At 41.5% G+C, this 23,310-nt stretch overlaps 1 protein-coding gene across 1 annotated transcript in view; it reads right to left on the bottom strand.

Moving 5' to 3' along the window:
• Positions 1-18,578, bottom strand: part of PPP6C (protein phosphatase 6 catalytic subunit) — a 38,152-nt gene extending 19,574 nt beyond the window's left edge. The window contains exon 1 of the mRNA XM_027966449.3: positions 18,415-18,578. Coding sequence (XP_027822250.1) covers positions 18,415-18,489 — 75 coding nt within the window. The 5' untranslated portion in view covers positions 18,490-18,578. The remainder of the gene's footprint in view (positions 1-18,414) is intronic.
• Positions 18,579-23,310: the final 4,732 nt, after the last annotated feature.

The raw sequence follows: 23,310 nt of genomic DNA, 5'->3' as shown, positions 1-23,310 counted from the left end.
ACGTAGGGAGAATCTCAGTTCTTCCCTACTGTGCGACTCTGTCTTATAATCTTCTTTCCTAGTTACACAGAACACTCATATTTCTGACATTTCTGGTCACCAAATGTATGGAGGTTTTTTTCCTCCCTACAATATGCAATTCTCTATAACATCAGCTGAGTATCCTACAATTTAACTCAACTCTGACACTATTTATTAGAGATAGTGTCAGATCTCACAGGTTAAGAGCTCAGTCCCACAAGACTGGCCCCCTCAAATCCCCAACCAACATACATACACACACACTTCAAACACCAGCTGCAAGCCCAGGTTATATCACCTGCACTTTTAACCAACCAGCTATAGATCAGAGGTTCCAAAGACCCCCTCCGTGAGTTTGAATATTTGCTAGAGCAGCTCCCAGAAGTCAGGGAAGCACCTGCATTTATCAGCTTATTAAAGGATGTGATAAAAGGATACAAATTAACACCTAGATGGAAGAGATGTTTAGGGCAAGGTATAGGGAAAAGACGGAAACAACTGATCTTTTCACTATCACCTGGTTCTGCCTTTACTAGAAGGTCATGTAGTTGGAATCATACCTATGTTGCCTTTTCAGGTTGGCATCTTGCACGAAGTAATACGCAGTTAAGCTTCCTTCCCGTCTTCTCATGGCTTGATCATTTCTTCTTAGCGCTGAATACACTCCATTGTCTCAATGTACCCCAGTGTATCCATTCATCTACTGAATGATACTTTGGCTGCTATCAAATTTGGGCAATTATGAATAATGCTGCCATAAACATCTGTGTATAGGTTTTGTGGTGGACATGTTTTCAGTCCATTTGGATAAACACCAAGGAGCATGACTGATACAACATATGGTGAGGGTGTTTAGCCTGGTAAAGTGAAAGCAAAAGTCGCTCAGTTGTGTCCGACTCTTTGTGACCTCATGGACTTTTCCATGGAATTCTCCAGGCTAGAATACTGGACTGGGTAGCCTTTCCCTTTTCCAGGGGATCTTCCCAACCCAGGAATCAAACCCAGGTCTCCCGCATTGCAGGCACATTCTTTCCCAGCTAAGCCACAAGGGAGACCAAGAATACAGGAGTGGGTAGCCTATCCCTTCTCCAGCAGATCTTCCCAACCCAGGAACTGAACAGGGGTATCCTGCATTGCAGGTAGATTCTTTACCAACTGAGCTATCAGTGAAGCCCAAGTGACAAAAGATCTTCCAAATGGCTCCTCAAGTCTGCATCCCCATCAACAACTAGCGACAGCTTCTGCTTTTGCCAGTGTTGTCAGTGTCACAGGTGTGTAGGAGATACAACCCTGTTATTTTAATTTGCATTTCCCTAAAGACGTCCTGGAAAGTGAAGTCAAGTGGGTCTTAGGAAGCATCACTTCAAGAAAAGCTAGTGAAAGTGATAAAATTCCAGTTGAGCTATTTCAAATCCTGAAAGATGATGCTGTGAAAGTGCTGCACTCAATATGCCAGCAAATTTGGAAAACTCAGCAGTGGCCACAGGACTGGAAAAGGTCAGTTTTCATTCCAATCCCAAAGAAAGACAATGCCAAAGAACGCTCAAACTACCACACAATTGCACTCATCTCACACGCTAGTAAAGTAATGCTCAAAATTCTCCAAGCCAGGCTTCAGCAATACATGAATTGTGAACTTCCAGACATTCAAGCTGGTTTTAGAAAAGGCAGAGGAACCAGAGATCAAATTGCCAACATCCCCTGGATCATCGAAAAAGCAAGAGAGTTCCAGAAAAACATCAATTTCTGCTTTATTGACTATGCCAAAGCCTTTGACTGCATGGATCACAATAAACTGTGGAAAATTCTGAAAGAGATGGGAATACCAGACCACCTGACCGGCCTCTTGAGAAACCTATATGCAGGTCAGGAAGCAACAGTTAGAACTGGACATGGGACAACAGACTGGTTCCAAATAGGAAAAGGAGTATGTCAAGGCTGTATAGTGTCACCCTGCTTATTTAACTTATATGCAGAGTACATCATGAGAAATGCTGGACTGGAAGCACAAGCTGGAATCAAGATTGCCGGGAGAAATATCAATAACCTCAGATATGCAGATGACACCACCCTTATGGCAGAAAGTAAAGAGGAACTAAAAAGCCTCTTGATGAAAGTGAAAGAGGAGAGTGAAAAAGTTGGCTTAAAGCTCAACATTCAGAAAATGAAGATCATGGCATCTGGTCCCATCACTTCATGGGAAATAAATGGGGAAACATTGGAAACAGTGTCAGACTTTATTTTTTTGGGCTCCAAAATCACTACAGATGGTGACTGCAGCCATGAAATTAAAAGATGTTTACTCCTTGGAAGAAAAGTTATGACCAACCTAGATAGCGTATTGAAAAGCAGGGACATTACTTTGCCAACCAAGGTCCGTCTAGTCAAGACTATGGTTTTTCCTGTGGTCATGTATGCTTGTGAAAATTGGATTGTGAAGAAAGCTGAGAGCCAAAGAATTGATGCTTTTGAACTGTGGTGTTGGAGAAGACTCTTGAGAGTCCTTTGGACTGCAAGGAGATCCAACCAGTCCATTCTAAAGATCAGTCCTGGGATTTCTTTGGAAGGAATGATGCTAAAGCTGAAACTCCAATACTTTGGCCACCTCATGTGAAGAGCTGACTCATTGGAAGACTCTGACGCTAGGAGGAATTGGGGGCAGGAGGAGAAGGGGACGACAGAGGATGAGATGGCTGGATGGCATCACCGACTCGATGGACATGAGTTTGACTGAACTCCAGGAGTCGGTGATGGGACAGGGAGGCCTGGCGTGCTGCAGTCCATGGGGTCGCAAAGAGTCAGACACGACTGAGCAACTGAACTGAACTGAATGACATATTCTATTGAGCATCTTTTCATATGCTTATCCGTATTCTATATATTTTCTTTGGTGAGGTACCTGTTCAGGTCTTTGACCCATTTTTAATAAGGTTTAATAGGGTTGTTTGTTTTCATACTGTTGAATTTATCAGATACGTCTTTCACAAATATATTCTCTCAGTTCATGGCTTACGTTCTCATTCTCTTGACAGTGTCTTTTGCAAACCAAAGTTTTGATTTTAGAAAGCCCAATGCTTCTCAATTATGTTTTCCTAAGTAGATTGTTTTGATTTGTTTGGGTTTGGTTTGAGTGATGAGGAACCAGGAATTTGAGGGGTCTTTTTAACAACTTCATTGAGATAAAAATCACATATCATAAAATTTGCCCCTTTATTGTGTAAAACTCAATGGTTTTTAGCATATTCGCTGTTGAGCAACCATCATCATAATCAATTTTAGAATATTTTGATCACCCCAAAAAGATCACTAATGTACTCAATAGCATCCATCTCCCAATTCCCATAACCTCATCTGCTGTGTCTACGGACTGGCTTCCTTCACTTAATATATGTTTTTAAAGTTCAGCCACATTGTAACATGCATTATTTCTTTGTTCTTTTTTATAGCTGAATAATATTCCATTGTATGTGTTTATCACATTTTGCTATCTATCCATCAGCTGCTGGACATGTGGGTTGTTGCCACTATTTGGCTGTAAGAACTTGATTTTGACACAATAAGTCTGTGATGCCTATGAGACTTCAAGGTACCTAAGACATGCTTTAAACAGCTGATCAAATGAGTCCTGTTTTCACGGAAAAGTATCCAAACTAGAGAGACCAACCTGGAGACTGTGAGAAAATATACAGTTCAAGTCATGAGACTAGAAGAGACAACCTAAAGTGGCTGCTTATAAACAGAGAAAAGGGTAAGTTCAAAAAAACAGGAGTCCTAACACCTCCCATAGAAGTCAGTGGGGGGGAACCAGCAAAAGAGACTATTTGATGAGGTACAAAGAAAACCATGCGAGTGTGGTATTATGGAAGTTCTATGAGGAAAACATTTCAAAAGCGGAGTGATCAACTATGTTCAGCGCTGATGGAAGGTCAAATTTTGAAGAAACAGAGTAGGGCCAAGAGGGAAAACTCCTTTATTCCTAAATCAACAAGTATCACTCAGAGAAAACCATACACAAGTAATACCATGGCACAGTTCAGAGGTTAAGGGCACACTCTACTTCTTACTCCTTGTTACTTAGCTCACTGTCTGTTACTTAGCTGCATAACCCTGCTAAGTTACTTGATCTCTCTGTACCTCAGTTTCCTTGTCCACAAAACAGAAATACCAACCAGGGGATATTCTAAGGATTAAATAAGGCAGTGCATGCAAAAAACACTATGGAGCTTTACATACACAGAGTCATATACAAAACCCACTACATAAAAGCATACACTGAATTATAAAGTATGCTGCTGCTAAGTCACTTCAGTCGTGTCCGACTCTGTGCAACCCCATAGATGGCAGCCCACCAGGCTTCCCCATTCTTGGGATTCTCTAGGCAAGAACACTGGAGTGGGTTGCCATTTCCTTCTCCAATGCATGAAAGTGAAAAGTCAAAGCGAAGTCGCTCAGTCGTGTTAGAAGAATATATATCAAACCCCAAACAGCAGTTGCTGGAGATGCTAAACAAAAGGAACTCCACCTTCATCTTTATTAATTTCACTTTTTAAAAAAGCCTGAAAGGGACTTTCCTAGTGGTCCAGTGGCTAAGACTCCATGCTCCCAACGTGGTAGGCCCAGGTTTGATTCCTGGTCAGGGAACTAGATCCCACATGCCGCAACTAGGAGTCTGCATGCCGCAACTAAAGGAGTACTGGCGTGCTGCAACTGAGACCTGGCGCAGCTAAATAAATAAAATAAACATTTTTTAAAAAAGGATAAAAAAATTTAAAAAGCATGAAAAAATTTTATTCTTGGTGGAAGGAAACAGGTATATTTTAGGTTATCCTTCATATTTTCCTGTGGATACTGCATTTCTTGAAACCAGAAAACAGCCTTAATTGAAAAAATGCAGAATAACATATATGCTACCTCCTTTATTAAAGCAAAAATATATATAGTATACACATACATAAATACACACACTTGCTTATATTTACTTGTCATGCCTAAACTGTTGTTTCTGAAAGGATCCATAAGAATCCTAATACTGGCTATCCAATATGAGGAAGGGAACTGGGTGACTGGGTGGTAGGAGGCAAGAATGGGAGAATGATGTAACTTTTATATAGTCTTTTACACTGTTTAAGTTTGGAACCATATGAATTATTATCTACACAAAAAAAATGTTAAAAATATGTTACCAGGAAGAACAATATTTTCAACTGAGGGTACTAAAACAAGTGCATTTCCACAAAAAGAATGAAGCTGGACCCCTACCTCACATCATATACAAAAATTAACTCAAAATGGATCAATGACCTAAATATAAATGCTAAAAACTATTAAACTCTTAGAAAAAAACATAGGGATAAATCTTTACGATCCTGGATTTAAGCATGAGCAATAAAAGAAAAAATAAACTTCATCAAAATAAAAAAATTGTGTGCATCAAAGGACATTATCAACAAAGTTAAAAGATAACCTGTAGAATGGGAGAAAATATTTGGAAATCATTTATCTGATAGGAGTTTAATATCCAGAATATGAAAAGAACTCCTACAACTCAACAACAAAAAGACAACCTAACTTAAAAAATACGAGGTGACTTCCCTGGTGGTCCAGTGGAAAAGACTCTGTGCTCCCAATGCAAGGGGCCCAGGTTCCAGGGGCCCTGGTCAGGGAAGTAGATACCACATGTCGCAACTAAAGATCCAGCGTGCCGCAGCGAAGATCGAAGATCTTGTGCGCCACAACTAAGACCCAGGGGCAGCCAAGTAAATGAGTAAATAGTTTTTTTAAATGGCCAAAGGACTTGGATATACTTCCAAAGAAGAAATATAAATGGCCAATAGCCACATGGATGTTCAACTTCACTAGTCATATGGAAAATAAATATAAATCAAAACCAAAATGGGGGGATTTCCCTGGTGGTCCAGTAGCTAAGACTCTGCACTCCCAATGCAGGGGGCCTGGGATCAATTCCTGGTCAAGGAACTAGATCCCACATGCTGCAACTAAGACCCAGTGCAGTCAAATAAACAAAAATAAATGAAACTTAAAAAAAAAAAAACGGGATACCACTTTACACATACTAGGATGGCTATAATTTTTAAAGACAAAAAATAACAAGTGGCAAAGATGTGAAGAAACTGGAACCCTTACACATTGCTGGTAGAAATATAAAATGGTGCAACCACTTTGGAAAAGAGTTTGGCAGTTCCTCAAACACTAAACACAGAATTACCATGTGACCCAGAAATTCCACTTCTGGGTACATGCCCAAAAGAACTGAAGGCAGGAACTCGGACAGACACCTGGACACCAGGGTTCACTGCAGCATTATTCACCATCGTCCAAAGGGGGAAACAACTCATGTCTATCAGCAGACGAATGGATTAAGAAAATGTGGTATACCCATACAATGAAATATCATTCAGCCACAGAAAGAAATAAAGTACAGATACATGTCACAACATAGATGAATCTTGAAAATATGCTAAGTCAGCTAGTCACAGAAGGCCACATAATATATGATTCAATTTACCTGAAATGTCTAGAAAAGGCAAATTCATAAGAGGGGAGGGAAACAGGAGAGAGGGAGGGAAAGAACGTGGGTGTACCTATGGCGGATTCTTGTTGATGTATGACAGAAAACCACAAAATTCTGTAAAGCAATTATCCTTCGATTAAAAAAAATAAATAAAAGTGGCAAAATATATATATATATATATAAATAAACTGAAAACAAACAAACAGAAAAGATATAGAATAGATTAGTGGTTGCTTAGGGCTGAGGTTTGAGGGAAGGGGAAATGGGGAATTTCTATTAATGGGTATAGTTTCTCTATGGGGTGATAAAAATGTTCTAACATTGATTATAGCAATGGTTGCACAACTCTGTAAATATACTAAAACCCAGTAGAGAAAAAAACCTCACTGAATTATATACTTTAAAAATTTATTTTATGTGACTTATGTCTCATAAAGCTATTATGTTTTAATTAGTAATATATACTACCTATTTTAAAATAATAATTACCACCTTGATCTTAACCACTCAAATCTACTTTTTGTGGATAGAGGTAGCTGTCCTTCCAGTCTCAAAAGATCAATGTTGTACAGCAACCTATTTCTATTTTAATCCAGTAGACTTGTGATATATAATTTCTCATTATTTGTAATTGCTCCCAAAGTTTACATTTTGCATTTTTAAAAGCCCTAATTCACTTCCATCTAGCTTAAGGATGGTTCCAAAGAACAAATATGCCATGATTGGCCTATACTGTTTCTATAGCCTTCCATTACAACCTCGCTTCTCAATCAGTCAGAATAAAGAGCACTACTTTTTCTAAGTTAGCCTAGTAGAGAAGCAATTTATACTTTTAAATGTAGTTTCTGAAACTATATAATTTTTTAAATTTATTCATTTTTTAATTGAAGGATAACTGCTTTACAGAATTTTCTTTTCTGTCAAACCTCAACATGAATCAGAGGGGATATCAGTATATATATATCCCCTCCCTTTTGAACCTCCCTCCTATCTCCTGCCCCTCTTCAGTACCATTTTTCTAGATTCCGTATATATGCATAAGTATACAATATTTATCTTTCTCTTTCTGGCTTACTTCACTCTGTATAATAAGCTCTAGGTTTATCCACCTCATTAGAACTGACTCAAATGTGTTCCTTCTTATGGTTGAGTAATATTCCACTGTGTATATGTACCACAACTTCTTTGTCCATTCATCTGTTGATGGATATCCAGGTTGCTTCCATGTTCCAGCTATTGTAAATGGTGCTGCAGTGAACAATGGGATACATGTGTCTTTTTCAATTTTGGTTTCCTCAGGGTATATGGCTAGGAGTGGGATTGCTGGGTCATATGGTGGTTTTATTCCTTGTTTTTTAAGGAATCTCCATACCATCTTCCATGGTGGCTGTATCAATTAACATTCCCACCAAGAGTTCAAGAGCGTTCCCTTTTCTCCACACCCTCTTTAGCATTTACTGTTGGTAGACTTTTTGATGATGGCCATTCTGACCGTTGTGAGGTGATACCTCATTGCAGTTTTGATTTGCATTTCTCTAATAATGAGCGATGTTGAGCATCTTTTTGTGTTTGTTAACCATCTGTATGTCTTCTTTGGAGAAATGTCTGTTTAGGTCTTTTCCCCACTTTTTGATTGGGTTGTTTGTTCTTCTGGTATTGAGTTGTATGAGCTGCTTGTATATTTTGGAAATTAATCCTTTGTCAGTTGCTTCATTTGCTGTTAGTTTCTCCCATTCTAAGGGTTGTCTTTTCACCTTGCTTATAGTTTCCTTTGCTGTGCAAAAGCTTTTAAGTTTAATCAGGTCCCACTTGTTTACTTTTGTTTTTATTTTCATTACTCTAGGAGGTGAGTCATAGAGGATCTTTGATTTAGGTCACTGAGTGTTCTGCCTATGTTTTCCTCTAACAGTTTTATAGTGAAACTATACAATTTTTAAAAGAAAACATCTCAGGAACTCACCCACTTTTCTTAGATCTAATGCCTTGCTCAATATTTGCGATTTTTTTCAGGTACACTCACCAAGCCTCCTCAAAGGGAATTCCACCAAGGTTACCTGCAGAACTGTTTTGCTGTAATTTGTACAAGAGTGGGCAGTTTTCTGTTTGTTGCCAGGACGTTCTCAGGCACTTGTCCCACCGAGTCTCCCTTTCAGGTTTCACATCTTTTAAGAACAGGCCTAACTTTCATCAGAGAAGGTCAAAGCCCACACGTAATACAGCTTCTGTTGTTGTTTAGTCGCTAAGTCGTGTCCCACCCTTCACAACCCCATGGACTCTAGCCTGCCAGGTTCCTCTGTCCATGGGATTCTCCAGACAAGAATACTGAAGCAAGTTGCCATTTCCTTCTCCAAGGGATCTTCCTGACCCAGGGATCGAACCTGTCTCCTGCACTGGCAGGCGGGTTCTATACCACTTGAGCCACCTGGGAAGCCATACATCCCTTTAAAGGACAGATATTCAGATGTTACCCAAACAAACCAACCTACTTATAAACTCGGTGAATTAAGCCAGACTGTCCTCTAGAGAGGCCTGTCCTCACCCTGCGTTACACTGCTTCCTTGCTCAATTGCTTTTTCCCAAATTGCACTTTAATGTCATGCCATCAGCCTGTACGCAGTAAAGGACTAGGAAACAGTCCCCTACTGAGGTTGTCATTGTGTGGACTATAAACAAGGCGCATAGGATGTTGTGATTAAATAGCTGCCTTCAAAGAGGACTGGTGGAGGAACGTCCCTGTGCTGCTTCTATCAGGAATAGATGTGAGTTCCCTGAGATTATTTTTTATCATCTTACAGGTTCTGTAAATTATTTCAATTGATCAGTTTCCATCTTTCTCTAGGCTCCTAGAAAGTTTAAGGCCTAATCTCAAAGAAGCAACTTGGTCATCATAGCTTTTGTTTTACAGGTACTTTTCTTCCTTTTACAACTGGCCGCAAGTTCCTATTTTTATTTTCTTTGTCTCATTTTTCTTACTTATTCTAAAAATAACTTATCTTGCTATATTGAATGCTTCTTTGTAAAGCACTCTATCTTTTTTAGAACAAAGTGAGTTCTCATTTAGCATTCTGAAACTAATCACAGCACAGATTCATGAGGGACTCCACAGCTCCCATTATGAATGTGCCAGAATTTGCACCCAAATATGACTGGCTCTCCTGACCCATAGTGCCTCCTGAACTGCAAGTCACCTCTGGTGACTGGCCCATACCCCCCAGTGCTGATCTGAGAGTAGCAGCAGACCATAAGCTAAAGAGCATCACTGTGAAACCCTGCCAATCGTAAAAGTCAGTGAGCGTCCAGGGAACCATGTAAACTACCTAGGCAGCACCTTCAACCCGAGGCCAGGCACGCTAACTTGAGCAAAGGAACAGCTGTCTCCTATAACTGCCACTTCTGCAGTCCCAACTGAGGATTTAGAGCACTAAGCCTCTAAGCCAAAGCCATGCCTCTCATCTCTCCAGTTCAGCAGCAGCTTATAAATTCATGTGAAGCACACATAAAAATAAGTAGTCTGTGAAATCTCAGTACAAATTCTACGTATGTCAATCAACGACACACACAGAGTCCAACCCTGCCATGGGAGAAGCTCCTCCAAAGTCTTCACAGATTTGTTTTGCTGCTCGGTTTGTAGGAAGCCTGGTTTCTCTTTTACTGCCCCAAACAGTCACTGAGGCAAGATTCTTAATCTTATCCCAAATTTAGGGCAAACTATACATTTCTCCCCACGGTGACTAATGAACTCCTAATGCCTGAAAAAGCAGAGGCTGGGACTCCCCTGGATTCCAGTGGCTGGGACTCTGCACTTCCACTGCAGGGGGCACGGGCTGCACCCCTGCTCAGGGAAGTCTCCTATAATCGAGGGACGGCCAAAAATAATAATAGTAATAATAAGCAGAGGCTGATGGACCTATTCTTAGGAGACCTTTTCTCCCTCCTCTACCTTTTCCTCAAGATACCTGTTTGCCGCTCCATTCTATCCTCTGCTTGTCTCCCTGTTCCCTCTTGTTCCCTCAAATACTCTAGGTTTTAAAGTTTTGTAATTCTTTGTTTAGCTGATCTTGTTATATAAAACATACTATTTCCTTTATTTACTTTTACATACTGGGATTTATAAAATTTCTTAAGAAATAAAAATCTAAGATTATATTTTACACAGCCTTTAAATAGAGTCTCTGCTGCTGCTGCTACATCGCTTCAGTCATGTCCGACTCTGTGCGACCCCACAGACGGCAGCCTACCAGGCTCCACCATCCCTGGGATTCTCCAGGCAAGAACACTGGAGTGGGTTGCCATGTCCTTCTCCAATGCAGGAAAGTGAAAAGTGAAAGGGAAGTCACTCAGTCGTGTCCGACTCTTAGAGACCCCATGGACTGCAGCCCACCAGGCTCCTCCATCCATGGGATTTTCCAGGCAAGAGTATTGGAGTGGGGTGCCATTGCCTTCTCCGAATAGTCTCTACTAGAATACAAATCACTGGGAATGAAGAGTGGAAATCCAAGATGATAATGACATCCACACTCTTACAATCCATAAGAAAATATCTGTATCGTCAGTAAAAATCAGAGTTTCTCAACCACGGCACTACTGGTAATTCTTTGTTGTGAGGGTCTGCTGTCCTGCCATGCTGCGCAGGGCCACCCAACAGGCCATGGTGGAGAGAACAAAATGTGGCCCACTGGAGAAGGGAATGGCAACCCACTTCAGCATTCTTGCCTTGAGAACCCCATGAACAGTATGAGGAGGCAAAATGATAGGACACTGGAAGATGAACCCTTGGCTCCAAAATCACTGAAGATGGTGATTGCAGCCATGAAGTTAAAAGACGCTTGCTCCTTAGAAGAAAAGCTATGACCAACCTAGACAGCATATTAAAAAGCAGACACTACTTTGCCGACAAAGATCCATCTAGTCAAAGCTATGATTTTCCCAGTAGTTATGTATGGATGTGAGAGGTGGACTATAAAGAAAGCTGAGTGCAGAAGAATTGATGCTTTTGAACTGTGGTGTTAGAGAAGACACTTGAAAGTCCCTTAGACAGCAAGGAGATCAAACCAGTCAATCCTCAAGGAAATCAATCCTGAATATTCACTAGAAGAACTGATGCCGAAGCTGAAGCTCCAATACTTATGGCCACCTGATGTGAAGAACTGACTCACTGGAAAAGACCCTGATCCTGGGAAAGATTGAGGGCAGGAGGAAAAGGGGACGACAGAGGATGAGATGGTTAGATGGCATCACCGACTCAATGGACATGAGTTTGAGCAAGCTCCAGGGACTGGGTGATGGACAGGGAAGCCTGGCGTGCTGCAGTCCACGGGGGTGCAAAGAGTGACTGACTGAGTGACGTCTGGCCCCTACATCCACTAGATAGCCACAGCAACCCCAGCTGCGAAAATCTAAAAATGTCTTCAGACATTGCCAAATATCCTCTTGTGGGGGGCACTATCACCTCCAATTAGGAACCACTGATCTAGACCTTTCTCGTGAGTTTAATACATTAGAACAATGTCTGCGGCACATTTGGCAATCAATGAATACCTGCTACAGAACTGACCCAAGAGTCTTCTCAACATTTCTAACTCAGTGTCTTGGCTTGGCAGCATCTCCAATTCAGTATGGCCGAAACCAAATTCCCTCGTATTCCTTAATCCAGGTATCATATTTACTAAGTAATCCATGCCAGAAACTAAGAGATTACCCCGAACTACTCTCTCTCATAACCCAGATACACACTCTGTCAACAGGTCCTATTATACCTCCTTCAAGTCCTTTTAAACACCACAGCCACTTGACACTGGCTTACATCAAAAGCTCTCCTGTCACCTGGTCTACTGCTTCGACGGCATTTTTGTCTCACTCCAGTCCAAAGTCCACAATGCTGCCAGAATATTTCTAAAACCTGTCACTGTCCCCTTCAAAACCCTTTCAAGGACCCTCCGCTATGGTTGGTGTCTGTCTATGTAGTGTTTCCCAAATTCGATTCAGACATCATCTCTGATTTTGTCACATTCCTACTACATACAATAGTGTATCCTTTGAACGGTTTTCTTTCAACCTACTTTACTTTTTTAGTTAGCCATCTTTTAAAAGATAGCACAAAGTCATAGTATGATTATTTGTTTTTCCCTAAAATATAAAAACATTTCAAGGGACTTCCCTGGTGGCCCAGTAGCTAAGACTTCGCGCTCCCAATGGAGGGGACCTGGGTTCAATCCCAGGTCAGGGAACTAGATCCCATATGCTACAACTAAGACACAGCAGAGCCAAATAAGTAAACAAATATTAAAAAAAAAAAAAAAAAAAAACTTTTGGAAGTGTTTATCCATCTAAAAGATAAAAATGCACGTGTATCAGCCTAGTCTTCCATGATGCGGCCTCTGCCTGTCTTTGCGGCACCGCCTCCAGCCATACCAAACTACGTCGAGTTGTGTTCCTGGGGATTAAGCTATACCACTGTACACGGTATTTCCTCTGCTTCACGTTCTTTCCTTCCTGTTCTGTCTACCTGAAAAAACTCGGCTCATTCTCTCATTGCTCCTCTTTTTGTGAAACTATGTGTGGCTTAAGAGTTAAATGCTGCTTCTTCTATTTCTCTGATATGATGAACAGCTCTCTATTTTAGCACTGCCACACACTGCAACGATCACTTGTTTACCCTTCTGTCTCCTTTACTGTATTGAAAGCCCCTCAAAGACATTGAGAAGTACCAAATTCTCTCTCAAGAATCCACCGAGAATAATATTTCACACAAGGGGACATTTAAAGAAATGTTTGTTGTAATGCAGTACATACAAGGTAGTGTTTAAGATTGTAGAGAATACCAAAATAAACAAGATATGATCCTGGCCCTTCATAAAGCTTGTAGTCTAATGGTGAAGACAGGCATACTTACTATCATACAAGACAGAACCATATAAGCGGTAGTAAAATGGAACAAAAAATGCTACGGGGCAAAGGTCAGTATAGAAAAAGAATGGAATTTCTTTTTTCTGGCCTTGCCAAGTGGCTAGCAGGATCTTAGTTCCCCAACCAGGGACTGAACCCAGACCCTGGCAGTGAAAGCAGGGAGCCAGGAAATTGCAGAATGGAAATATTTAATAGCAAATAAATTCAGATATGTACTCTGCTGAGTCACTGGGGCAAAAATCACATAAACCTTATCAAGTCCTGGCTCTGATATGTGTTCTATCACAGTGGTAGAATGGACAGAACGGTGCTCTGAAAACTAAGTAGCTGTGTAAATTCTAACCATTACTAATCATTCTAACTGCAGAATCCAAGAGCCCTGCATGGAGAAAGTGACATCTGAGCTAGAGCTAAAAAGGGACACGGAGGGGAATTCCCTGGCGGTCCAGTGGCTGGGACTCGGCTCTCTTATGCTGTGGACCTGGTTCAGCCTCTGGTGAGGGAACTAAGATGCCACAAGCCACGTGATGAGGCCAAAACGATTAATATTTTTCAAAATAAAATAAAGGGGCATAAAGGGTGGTGTATAAAGGAAGCGTAAGTGGTAGTTATGGATGTGAAGCCTAGTGCCAGCCTGCCTAGGTTTGCATCCACGCTACTCCACTTACTTATTACCAGCTATATGACTTGAAAAGTTACTTAATTTGTCTGTGTTTGAGTTACCTGTCTGTAAAATGGGGCAAATGTTAACACCCAACTTACACAGTATTAAATAAGTTAACATCTCTGCTATGTAAGTATTAAGTAAGTAGGTGAAAGAAACAGACTCAGCAGAAGCAAAGATGCAGGGAAGTACAAGGCATATAGTCAGAAGAGAGTACTCCAATGTGCTCAGTTCAGTTCAGTCGCTCAGTCGTGTCCGACTCTTTGCGACCCCATGAATCGCAGCAGGCCAGGCCTCCCTGTCCATCACCAACTCCCGGAGTTCACTCAGACTCACGTCCATCGAGTCAGCGATGCCATCCAGCCATCTCATCCCCTGTCGTCCCCTTCTCCTCCTGCCCCCAATCCCTCCCAGCATCAAAGTCTTTTCCAATGAGTCCACTCAGAATGGAAAGTAAAAGAACGTGATGAAGTGGAAGACATAGTGTTTAGAAAAATATGCTATTTGCCACCCTAAAAAGGTTATTAACTATATCAGAAAGAGCTCTGCACAAAGAGGCTTTCAAACTTAATTCCTTATTAGTTGGACAGCCTCAGGCAGATCATGAACTCTACGAAGCCCAGTTTCTCGTCAGCGAAGTGAGGATACAGAACTAGGTAAACACTGATTCTCAGTTCCGAAATTCTAGAAAAGGGGCTGGGGAGTCATTAGAACCGCGCACTGTCCCACAGGAAACCTACTGCCACATGTAGCTACTGAGCACCTAAAATGTGGCTGATCCAAATTGGGGTGTGTTATCAACATAAATGTAAAATATATATCACACGTCATAAACTTAATACAGAAAAAGACAAGATATTACACTAGTTATTTTATATTACATGTTGAAATTGTGTTAAATAAAATACTACTAAAAATGGATTCCACCTGTATATGTTTTTACTTTTAAAAATGTAAATATAATTTGAGGCTCACATTTATGAGCATTTTCTTTCTATTAGACAGCACTACTACAGACTATTTTCAGAAGATTGGAGAGAATGTGATTCTATGGCCAAAAAGACAAGACAAAATGTCAAGCATTATCAGAAGGAGTTGAAAACACTATTTTAGCCCTATACAAAGCCATGGTCTATCTCTAACTGCTGTACTGTGCTCTGTTTTCTTTGCAATACCTGAAAAGATAATATGCAAAACCAAATAACTCAGGTAAACAGAATGATCAATAAGACAGGCAATAAGGTGAGTGGCAAGACTAACAGACTTCAAGCCTAGAAGGATCATGACTACCATATATGAGAATCTATTAAATTAGACAGAGTGGGCCGAACAAGGAGGTACAAAAGGTTCTCCATCAAATCTCAGAAAAAAGCAAGGGAGGATTCTCTGAGGCTTTATGTAAGCATTTCAAACAGAGGTACAACTTTGCAGAGCAGGTGGTCTTACATGAAAAACAGATGGCTCAGAGTAAACATAAAAGTGAGCTTCAAAAAAGATTGCATTAAATTATTAATCCATAGAAGTGGTTACTATTCCTGTGTTGTATGTCTGACGCAGACACTAGGATTCTCCCAACCCCGACCACAGAAATCATCTTCAGTTCTTCAGTAAAAAAGGAAAAACCTGAATGTCAACTGGATGTGCCATTTCTTTACTTACATGGCACCTTTAAGAACTGTCAGAGAGATCAGACAATCTCCACTTTACAGATCCTTTCTCATGCCAAAATATTTAAGTGTAAGTATTTGGTAAGCCTGTCTTTTATCATTCCTTCTTCCACTTGGCCAGATATGGAATCTGTGTCTTCTGTGATCCTCTCTGAAATCTTTATAGTGGGTGAGAATCACATGAACTCTTTTTTTAAGAAAGGTTACCCTGTGGTCCGCACACTTTCACATATCATCCTTATTTCTTAAAACAGTTATGTACTTTTGATCCAGGACTAGTGATCTGACCACTTCCAAGGGAGATGCAGAGAGATCATGACTAGATCTAAAACATCCTATGCATTTATTATTTTATTTAGTATCTCCAACTTCCAGTCAATTCAAAACACAGGTAAATTTCTATTTTCCTACCAGAACAAAACTTTTCCATAATGATCATTAAGTGGCCCCACTGATTTCTTTTCTTTCTTTGATAGAATATTTTATTTTGGCTTTAAAGCGTCAGAAGAAATGCTCCTGGAATACTTTCTTGGCCCACCTAATTTTAGTTTGCACTTCATGCCAAGAGGGAGAAACAGAATTAAATTTCTTTAAATACACCAGAGATGCAGCACAAGAAAATTAATCTGATAAAATATCTTCAAGACAAAGAAGAAAAGCCTCTACTTACACAGAAAAATTTAGAATTCTTTTTTTTCTAGTATTGGCAGGGGGAGGGGGTGTGGATTTACTAGGAAACAGATACACACTAAATACAGTCCCATTGTGCTGTAAAGGGAAATGAAATGGTTTAACAAATACATTATTTTAGGCTGGGAAGGAAATCTGATGTTTATAAAACTAAGAGGTCAAAGAAAACTAAGCTGACCTATCTTTCCTATCATTTCAATACCCAAGATCAAGATATGTTTCATAATAAGCAACACCTTACTCATTATAAACATAAAGGTTAAAACTGCTTAAGAACAGAAAATGCCACTTCATTACCAGGACATGCAAAAGCCAACTTCACCAATGGAATTAACAATGCTACTAAAAGACAACTGATTAGTTTTCTAATGAACTGGGTCGCAATGTTGGGTTGTTTTTCTTTTTTTTTTTTTCCCCCCCTTAGGAAAATTCCTGTTTTCTAAAAAGTCATACAGCAGAAAGAAGCTTCAAAATGACTCTCACAAAAACATAGACTTCCCTAGTAATCCAGTGGCTCCCAATGCAGGAGGCCTGGGTTCAATCCCTGGTCAAGGAACTAGATTCACATGCCACAACTAGCAGTTTGTAGGCCACAACTAAAGACCCCACATGCTGCAACTAAGACATGGCACAGCCAAACAAATAAATAAAAATAACTTTTAAAAAAAGAGCATAAAAGTTAATTTTTATTATTACTGGCTTTGTCCCTGTTTTAATTAAATTATCCTGCCAAAAAAGGGGGAAATGGACAAGAATGACACTCCTATCAAATAGCACATATAATTAACATCTAAGTACAAATAAGTTATATTCACAACAGCTCCTGTGGCCTCAAGCATTTTGCACACTGTTAGCAGATGTTCAACTCCCTGTACCAAAAGATGGAAAAAAGTATCTTCCTTGAGAGAAGAAAACTCACAAAGATAAACTGCTTTAAACTCACGGCTTAAAGAATAAAATGAACTCAAAACTATCAACAGTTTACCCACTTAGCACACAACAAATCAACTTAAATGAACAAAAAAACAGGCACTAGCAGTAACCGGTAAAGACTGCTAGTGGCCTAAGAACTGGTTTTAACAAACGCAAAGAAACACTTGTCAAAAGAGCAGTAGCCCAAAGATTTACATTCCTTTATTCTTACACTCACTCCTTTACTCAAACAGAGGTTTACTGTTACTCGAACTCGGCAGTACAAGGAACAACTCTCCTCCCTTGGAAAACTCTGAAAATTCAATCTTGAGCTAAGAAGAGATTTCGGGGGAGGGTGCACTTGACAGAAAAGTATTTGTATTTATTGACAGCCCCCTACTTTATCCACTTAAACTACAGCCCAACGATGTACTTGAAAACGGGTTCATATTGGAATTAGCAGGAGAAAACCAACACTCTGAGAAAGTAACTGGGAAAAGCGCTCGGGAAAGAGGGACGACCTGACGTTCTCACATCACCACCAGACCGCTCGGGACCCCCCTGCCCCTTCCCATACCCATTCCTCAGGCACCTGAACACACTGGGGCTGCGCTCCGGGAGCCGGCGACATCTCCTGTCAGACGCCGGCCACCCCGCGCTCCCGTCACCGCCCCTGCAGGGGATGACCCCGGGCCGCGAGAGCCGAGATCGGGGTAAAAGGAGAGATGCCTTGCAAGCAAAGCCGTGAGGGCTGAGGGGGAAACCCGGGGGCAGAGGCCGCGACATCCCTCGGGATCCCCCCCGAGAGAACCAGGACAGCATTCGGGAGTCTCGGGCTCCCCTCGCCCCGCGCGTGACACCAAGTCGGACCCGGTCGCCTCGCATCGCGTTAGGCCCTCCACCCTGATAGGACGGGATGCCGCCGGAGGGTCCCGTGGAGAGAGGAAGGGCGGGCCGGCGGGCGCCCCACTGCCGGAAGGGGCGAGCCCCGAAAGCAGCGCTCCCGCCCCGGCCGGACTTACCTTCAAGTCGTTCTCCGGTAGGTATTTGCATAGCCGCGCTATCTCCACGTACTTGTCCAAGTCCAGGGGCGCCATTTTAGAAATAAGAAGCCCCGACGGCGGCAGCGGTATCCGCGGCGGTACCAGCGGCGGCAGCGGCGGAGGCCGAAGCCGGAACCCTCCCTACGTCACGTCCGGCCCGTGAGAGGCGTCTGCGCAGCGGCGTCAAGCTTGACCCGATTTTCCCCACTGCCTCGACACGCCCCACGCCCTCTCCCGCTGAACCCAGGCTGCAGGCCCCCCAAGAGGCCCCGTGGGTCCGGGGAGCGGAACCCGCTGAGACCCGTAGTTATCTGCCGCAGGGAGTGCTGGGATTTGTAGTTTTCTGTAGTGGCTAGCTGCTCCTCTTTTCCTTTCCTTTTCTTCGTCTTGACTTTCACCTCTTTGGGGACCCAGGGAGGCTTTTACGATGCAAAACGGCAAAGCAGGTGACGTTAGCCATTCCTTGGTTTCTCACTCCTACTCTTTTAAGCAGTCTCTTCGCCAGAATATCTTCAGTTAAAAATGGGGTAAGCCTGGCCAGAGAGTAACCTGTTTGCACGGTTGCCAAGGCAGTATGAAAACCTTGCCTAAATAAACCTTTGGCAGAGATGTCAGGCTACCAACTTTCCAGCCTGGAAAGAAAGGAAACAAATGTTTAAACTCTTCTTATGCCAAATACTATACAGATGCTGTTTTTCTGTCTAATCTTCATAACACTCGATAGGAAAGGAAGGCTCAGAGAGGTTACGTAACTTGTCCAGCTCTCACAGGGATAGGCGGGAGAGGCAAGGCTGAAATAGGTCTGGGTGGCCCACGAGGGCTGAGAGTTTATTGTATCCTCAGCACCTAAATCAGGACCTGGCACTTAGAACACCTTCAACATTCCTTCACTCAACAGCTATTAACTGAACACTTCTTATGTGCTAGGTACCCTGTAGGTGCTTGGGGTATCCAGCAAACAAAATAGACAAAGATATCCTCATCCTGTATCTATATTCTAGTAAAGGAGACAGAACATAAACAATAACTATAGTAAATAACTGTAGAGTATATTAGAAAGTGGTAACTGCTGCTGCTGCTGCTGCTAAGTCACCCCGGTCGTGTCTGACTCTGTGCGACCCCATGGACTGCAACCCACCAGGCTCCTGCATCCATGGGATTTTCCAGGCAAGAGTACTGGAGTGGGGTGCCATTGCCTTCTCTGGTAACTGCTAGGGGGAAAAAAGGAACACAGCAGAGTAAGGGAGATGTAGTGATGCATGTTTAGGAACCAACAAAGAAGCAGAGGAGATAGCTCTCTAATTACTTGAGAAAAATTACAAAGACAGCTGATGTAGAGACTCTGATTAAAAAAAAAAAAAAGCATGTCTAGAATCTTAGGGAAATGGCAAGAAGATTAGTGTGGTTGGATCAAGGTGAGAGGAGTAGAAGAGAAGATGAGAGAAAAGAACACTGATTTTTTACTTTTCATGCAATGAGGAATTATTGCAGACTTTTGAGCAGAGAAGTAACGATCTAACTTGTTTTAAAAGGATCTCTCTGGCTGCTGTGTAGGAGGCAACAACTGCAGCTGAAAGACCAATTAGGAGACAGTTCTATAACCCAATAACAGCAGGTGCTCCATAAATATTTGTTGTTCGACTAATCCTGGATCCATCCTCTGGCCCTAAAGTGTATTTTGATGACATTTTATTGAGGTATCTGGGTGAAGTTCTTTGTATTATTCTTGTAACTGTTCTGTAAGTATGAAGTTGTTTCAAAGTAAAATTAATCCTTAAAAGTTTGTTGCAGAATGGCACCTTCATTTATTCAATTAATAGTTATATAGTACCTGTGACTGTGGAGAAGGGCATGGCAACCCACTTCAGTATTCTTGCCTGGAGAATCCATGGATAGAGGAGCCTGGCGGGCTACACTCCATAGGGTGGCAGAGTTATACACGACTGAAGCGACTTAGCACGTACACACCTACGATATAAATGAAACATATAAGATTCCTGCCCTCTGGGTAATACATTCTAATAACAAAAATAAATGAGCAAGAATTAATTGCAAAGTATTATTCATGGTAAAAAGGGAGAAAATGGGGTGCCACGAGTAAGAAAAATGGAGTAGAAGAGGCCTACATTATGTTGGCAACATATGGACATCACGTGTGCAGACTCTAGCACCAAATGGCTAAAGTTCAAACCCAGGTTCTAGTCCTCCCTGTGTGACTTTGGTAAAGTTATCTATCCTTTCTGTGCTCCAGTTTTCTCAGTTCCAATGTGGAGATAATAACAGTGCTTGCTTCACAGGGAGTGAATAAGAATACTTACCTTCCCCCTCAATATGTAGGGGAAAAAAGAATACTTATCTTCTAGGCTTGTACTGAAGTTTAATACAGTTGGTATATAGAAAGGGTTTAAAACAATGTTGTGTACAGTGAATATAAGGTGTTAGCTCTGAATATTGGCTGAGCAGAAAACATCTTTCTAAAGAGGTCACATATAAGACTTTACGCAGGGGACTTCCCTGGTGGTCCAGTGGCTAAGACTCTGCTCTCCTAATGGAGGGGCCCTGGTTCCATCCCTGGTTAGAGAACCAGATTCCACACACCACAACTAAGATTAGCATGCTGCAACTAAAGCTCCTGCATGCCATGACGAAGATAGAAGTTCCTGCATGCTGCAACTAAGACCTGGTACAGCCAAACAAACATTAAAAAAAAAAGAAGATGACGACTTTGGGTGGGGAGTATAGAGATAATAGGCTCAGAGTTTTTGGAAGAAAAAAAAAAATCCCAAAAGAGGAAGCAATGTTATTGGTGTTTGACATTTTTTTTTACAGTCCTGTTTGAAGAAACTGACAATCACTTTTCATCTCTGAACTTCAATAACTGGGAATTAATCCTATTCAAGATTTCTCCTCAGGGAATTCCCTGGTGGTCCTGTGGTTAAGACTTCACACTCCCAGGGCGGGGGCCCCGGTTCAATCTCTGGTCCTCTGGTCAAGGAAGTAGTTCCCGATACCACACCTAAGACTCAGCACAGGCAAATAAATACATTTTTAAAAATTAAAAAAAGGTTTCTTCTCAGAATTGGGAAGGGAGAAAAACAGGGAAATAGATATGAACATTCTTTAAAACAATAAAATGCTTGAAAGGAAGGTGTCACGAGCCTCATTGCTTCCCTTGTCGATAAGTCAGTGAACAGGTAGGTAATGAAGGCAGATGGTATCCCCTTCCAGTGAAAATAAGAGGCAGTCTTCACATTACCAAACTGTCTGGCAGTTAGAAGCTCCCTCCTGGCAGACTCACCTCATTCAGAAAAACTCACTCTTGACATTCTCAGTGTTGGATGAGTTCTTAGAAGAGTTGACGGGCACACTGGGTGGTTTGCGACAGAGTGTACAGAGCTTGCTGACTGGAATATGTTCTTAGTCTCCCTTGCACAAAACAGGAGATCTGGGCTCCTGGTTCTGCCATTTCAGTGGGTTAGTCATTTTAACTTCTCTGGGCCTCAACTTCCAGTTTACAAATAGATCTCAAAAGTTCTTTCCAAAAAAAAAAGTTCTTTCCAACACTTTCTGAAATGTAATTTCTAGTCTGAAAGGACAGGTCCCACAATGAAAACTGGTTGTAGCAGGGTGGGAGGGAGGCTCAAGAGAAAGGGGATACATGCATACATATATTAATAGCTGATTCACTTTGTTGTACAGCAAAAACTAACAAAACATTGTAAAGCAGTTATATTCCAATAATAAAAAGAATACTTGTTGCTATTTTGCCCACAAACCTCTTCCAATTTTTCTTGTTTATGTGCAACTCCAGCATGGCACCTTGAAACAGATTTATCTCAAAAACACAAGGAACATCAGAGCAATTTGCAGCTGTGAGCAGAAATCTCCATCTAGATGCACATGGACATATGGCAGAGCCAACCTGGCCTTTAGTTTTCTTTCCTGAAGGAGAGCAGGAAACTCCTCTTTGGCAGTCATGGAAATTCTTCCGTTAAGAAGGGAACTCACAAAGACTTCAGGTGTTTGGAATAGATACACGAACTGTAGAGAGAGCAGCAGACTGCAAATTCCATTTTGTCAATAAATTTTTGTTGGAAGGACTTCCCTAGCAATACAGTAGTTAAGAGTCCATGCTTTCAACATAGGTGGCATCGGTTTAGTCCCTGGTCAGGGAACTAAGCTCCTGCATGCCATAAAGTGTGGCCAGTAAATAAATAAATATATGTCTGTTATAGATTCAAGTAGCAAAAAGATTTACCAAGTTGGTCCTTCACCTGTACTATTAACTCTCAACTACTCCCTCTTTGAGGTAGATAATTTACATTCCATTTAAATATTTAGATATTTCCATTTTAGACATGAAGAACCTAGAGCTCAGAGAGGATAATGAACTTGCCAAATGCCAAGTTTAGATGGTTAGCACTGGAGCCTGTATGTGACCCCAAGTAGGTCTGTCCACTTCCCACTCCACTAGCATAGCTTGAAGCTCTGTACCACAGGAGCTCCTGTGGTTTCCTTCCTTAGCTGTTTCTTCCAGTTCCTGGGATATAACTCAGTCCTCCTGATCGTGGGTTTCTCAGGAACATAGACACAGTTGAACCAGCTCTCCAGTTTCTGGAAAGCCACTGGGAACCTGTGGTTATGAAAGAGACTAACAATAATGCAGATGAACACTTCTAACTCAGGACTGGTGTCTAGAGTTCATTTATAGCTAGGAATAGCATTACATTTTACAGACACTTTCAAATTGTGGTGCTGGAGAAGTCTCTTGAGAGTCCCTTGAATGCAAGGAGATCAAACTAGTCATTTCTAGAGGAATCAACCCTGAATATTCATTGGAAGGACTGATGCTGCAGCTCCAATATTTTGGCCATC

The sequence above is a fragment of the Ovis aries genome, chromosome 3, assembly GCF_016772045.2.
Source record: "Ovis aries strain OAR_USU_Benz2616 breed Rambouillet chromosome 3, ARS-UI_Ramb_v3.0, whole genome shotgun sequence".
Classification (NCBI taxonomy): domain Eukaryota; kingdom Metazoa; phylum Chordata; class Mammalia; order Artiodactyla; family Bovidae; genus Ovis; species Ovis aries.
The sequence above is the reverse complement of the archived record's forward strand: the minus strand, read 5'-3'. Positions and strand labels throughout refer to the sequence as shown.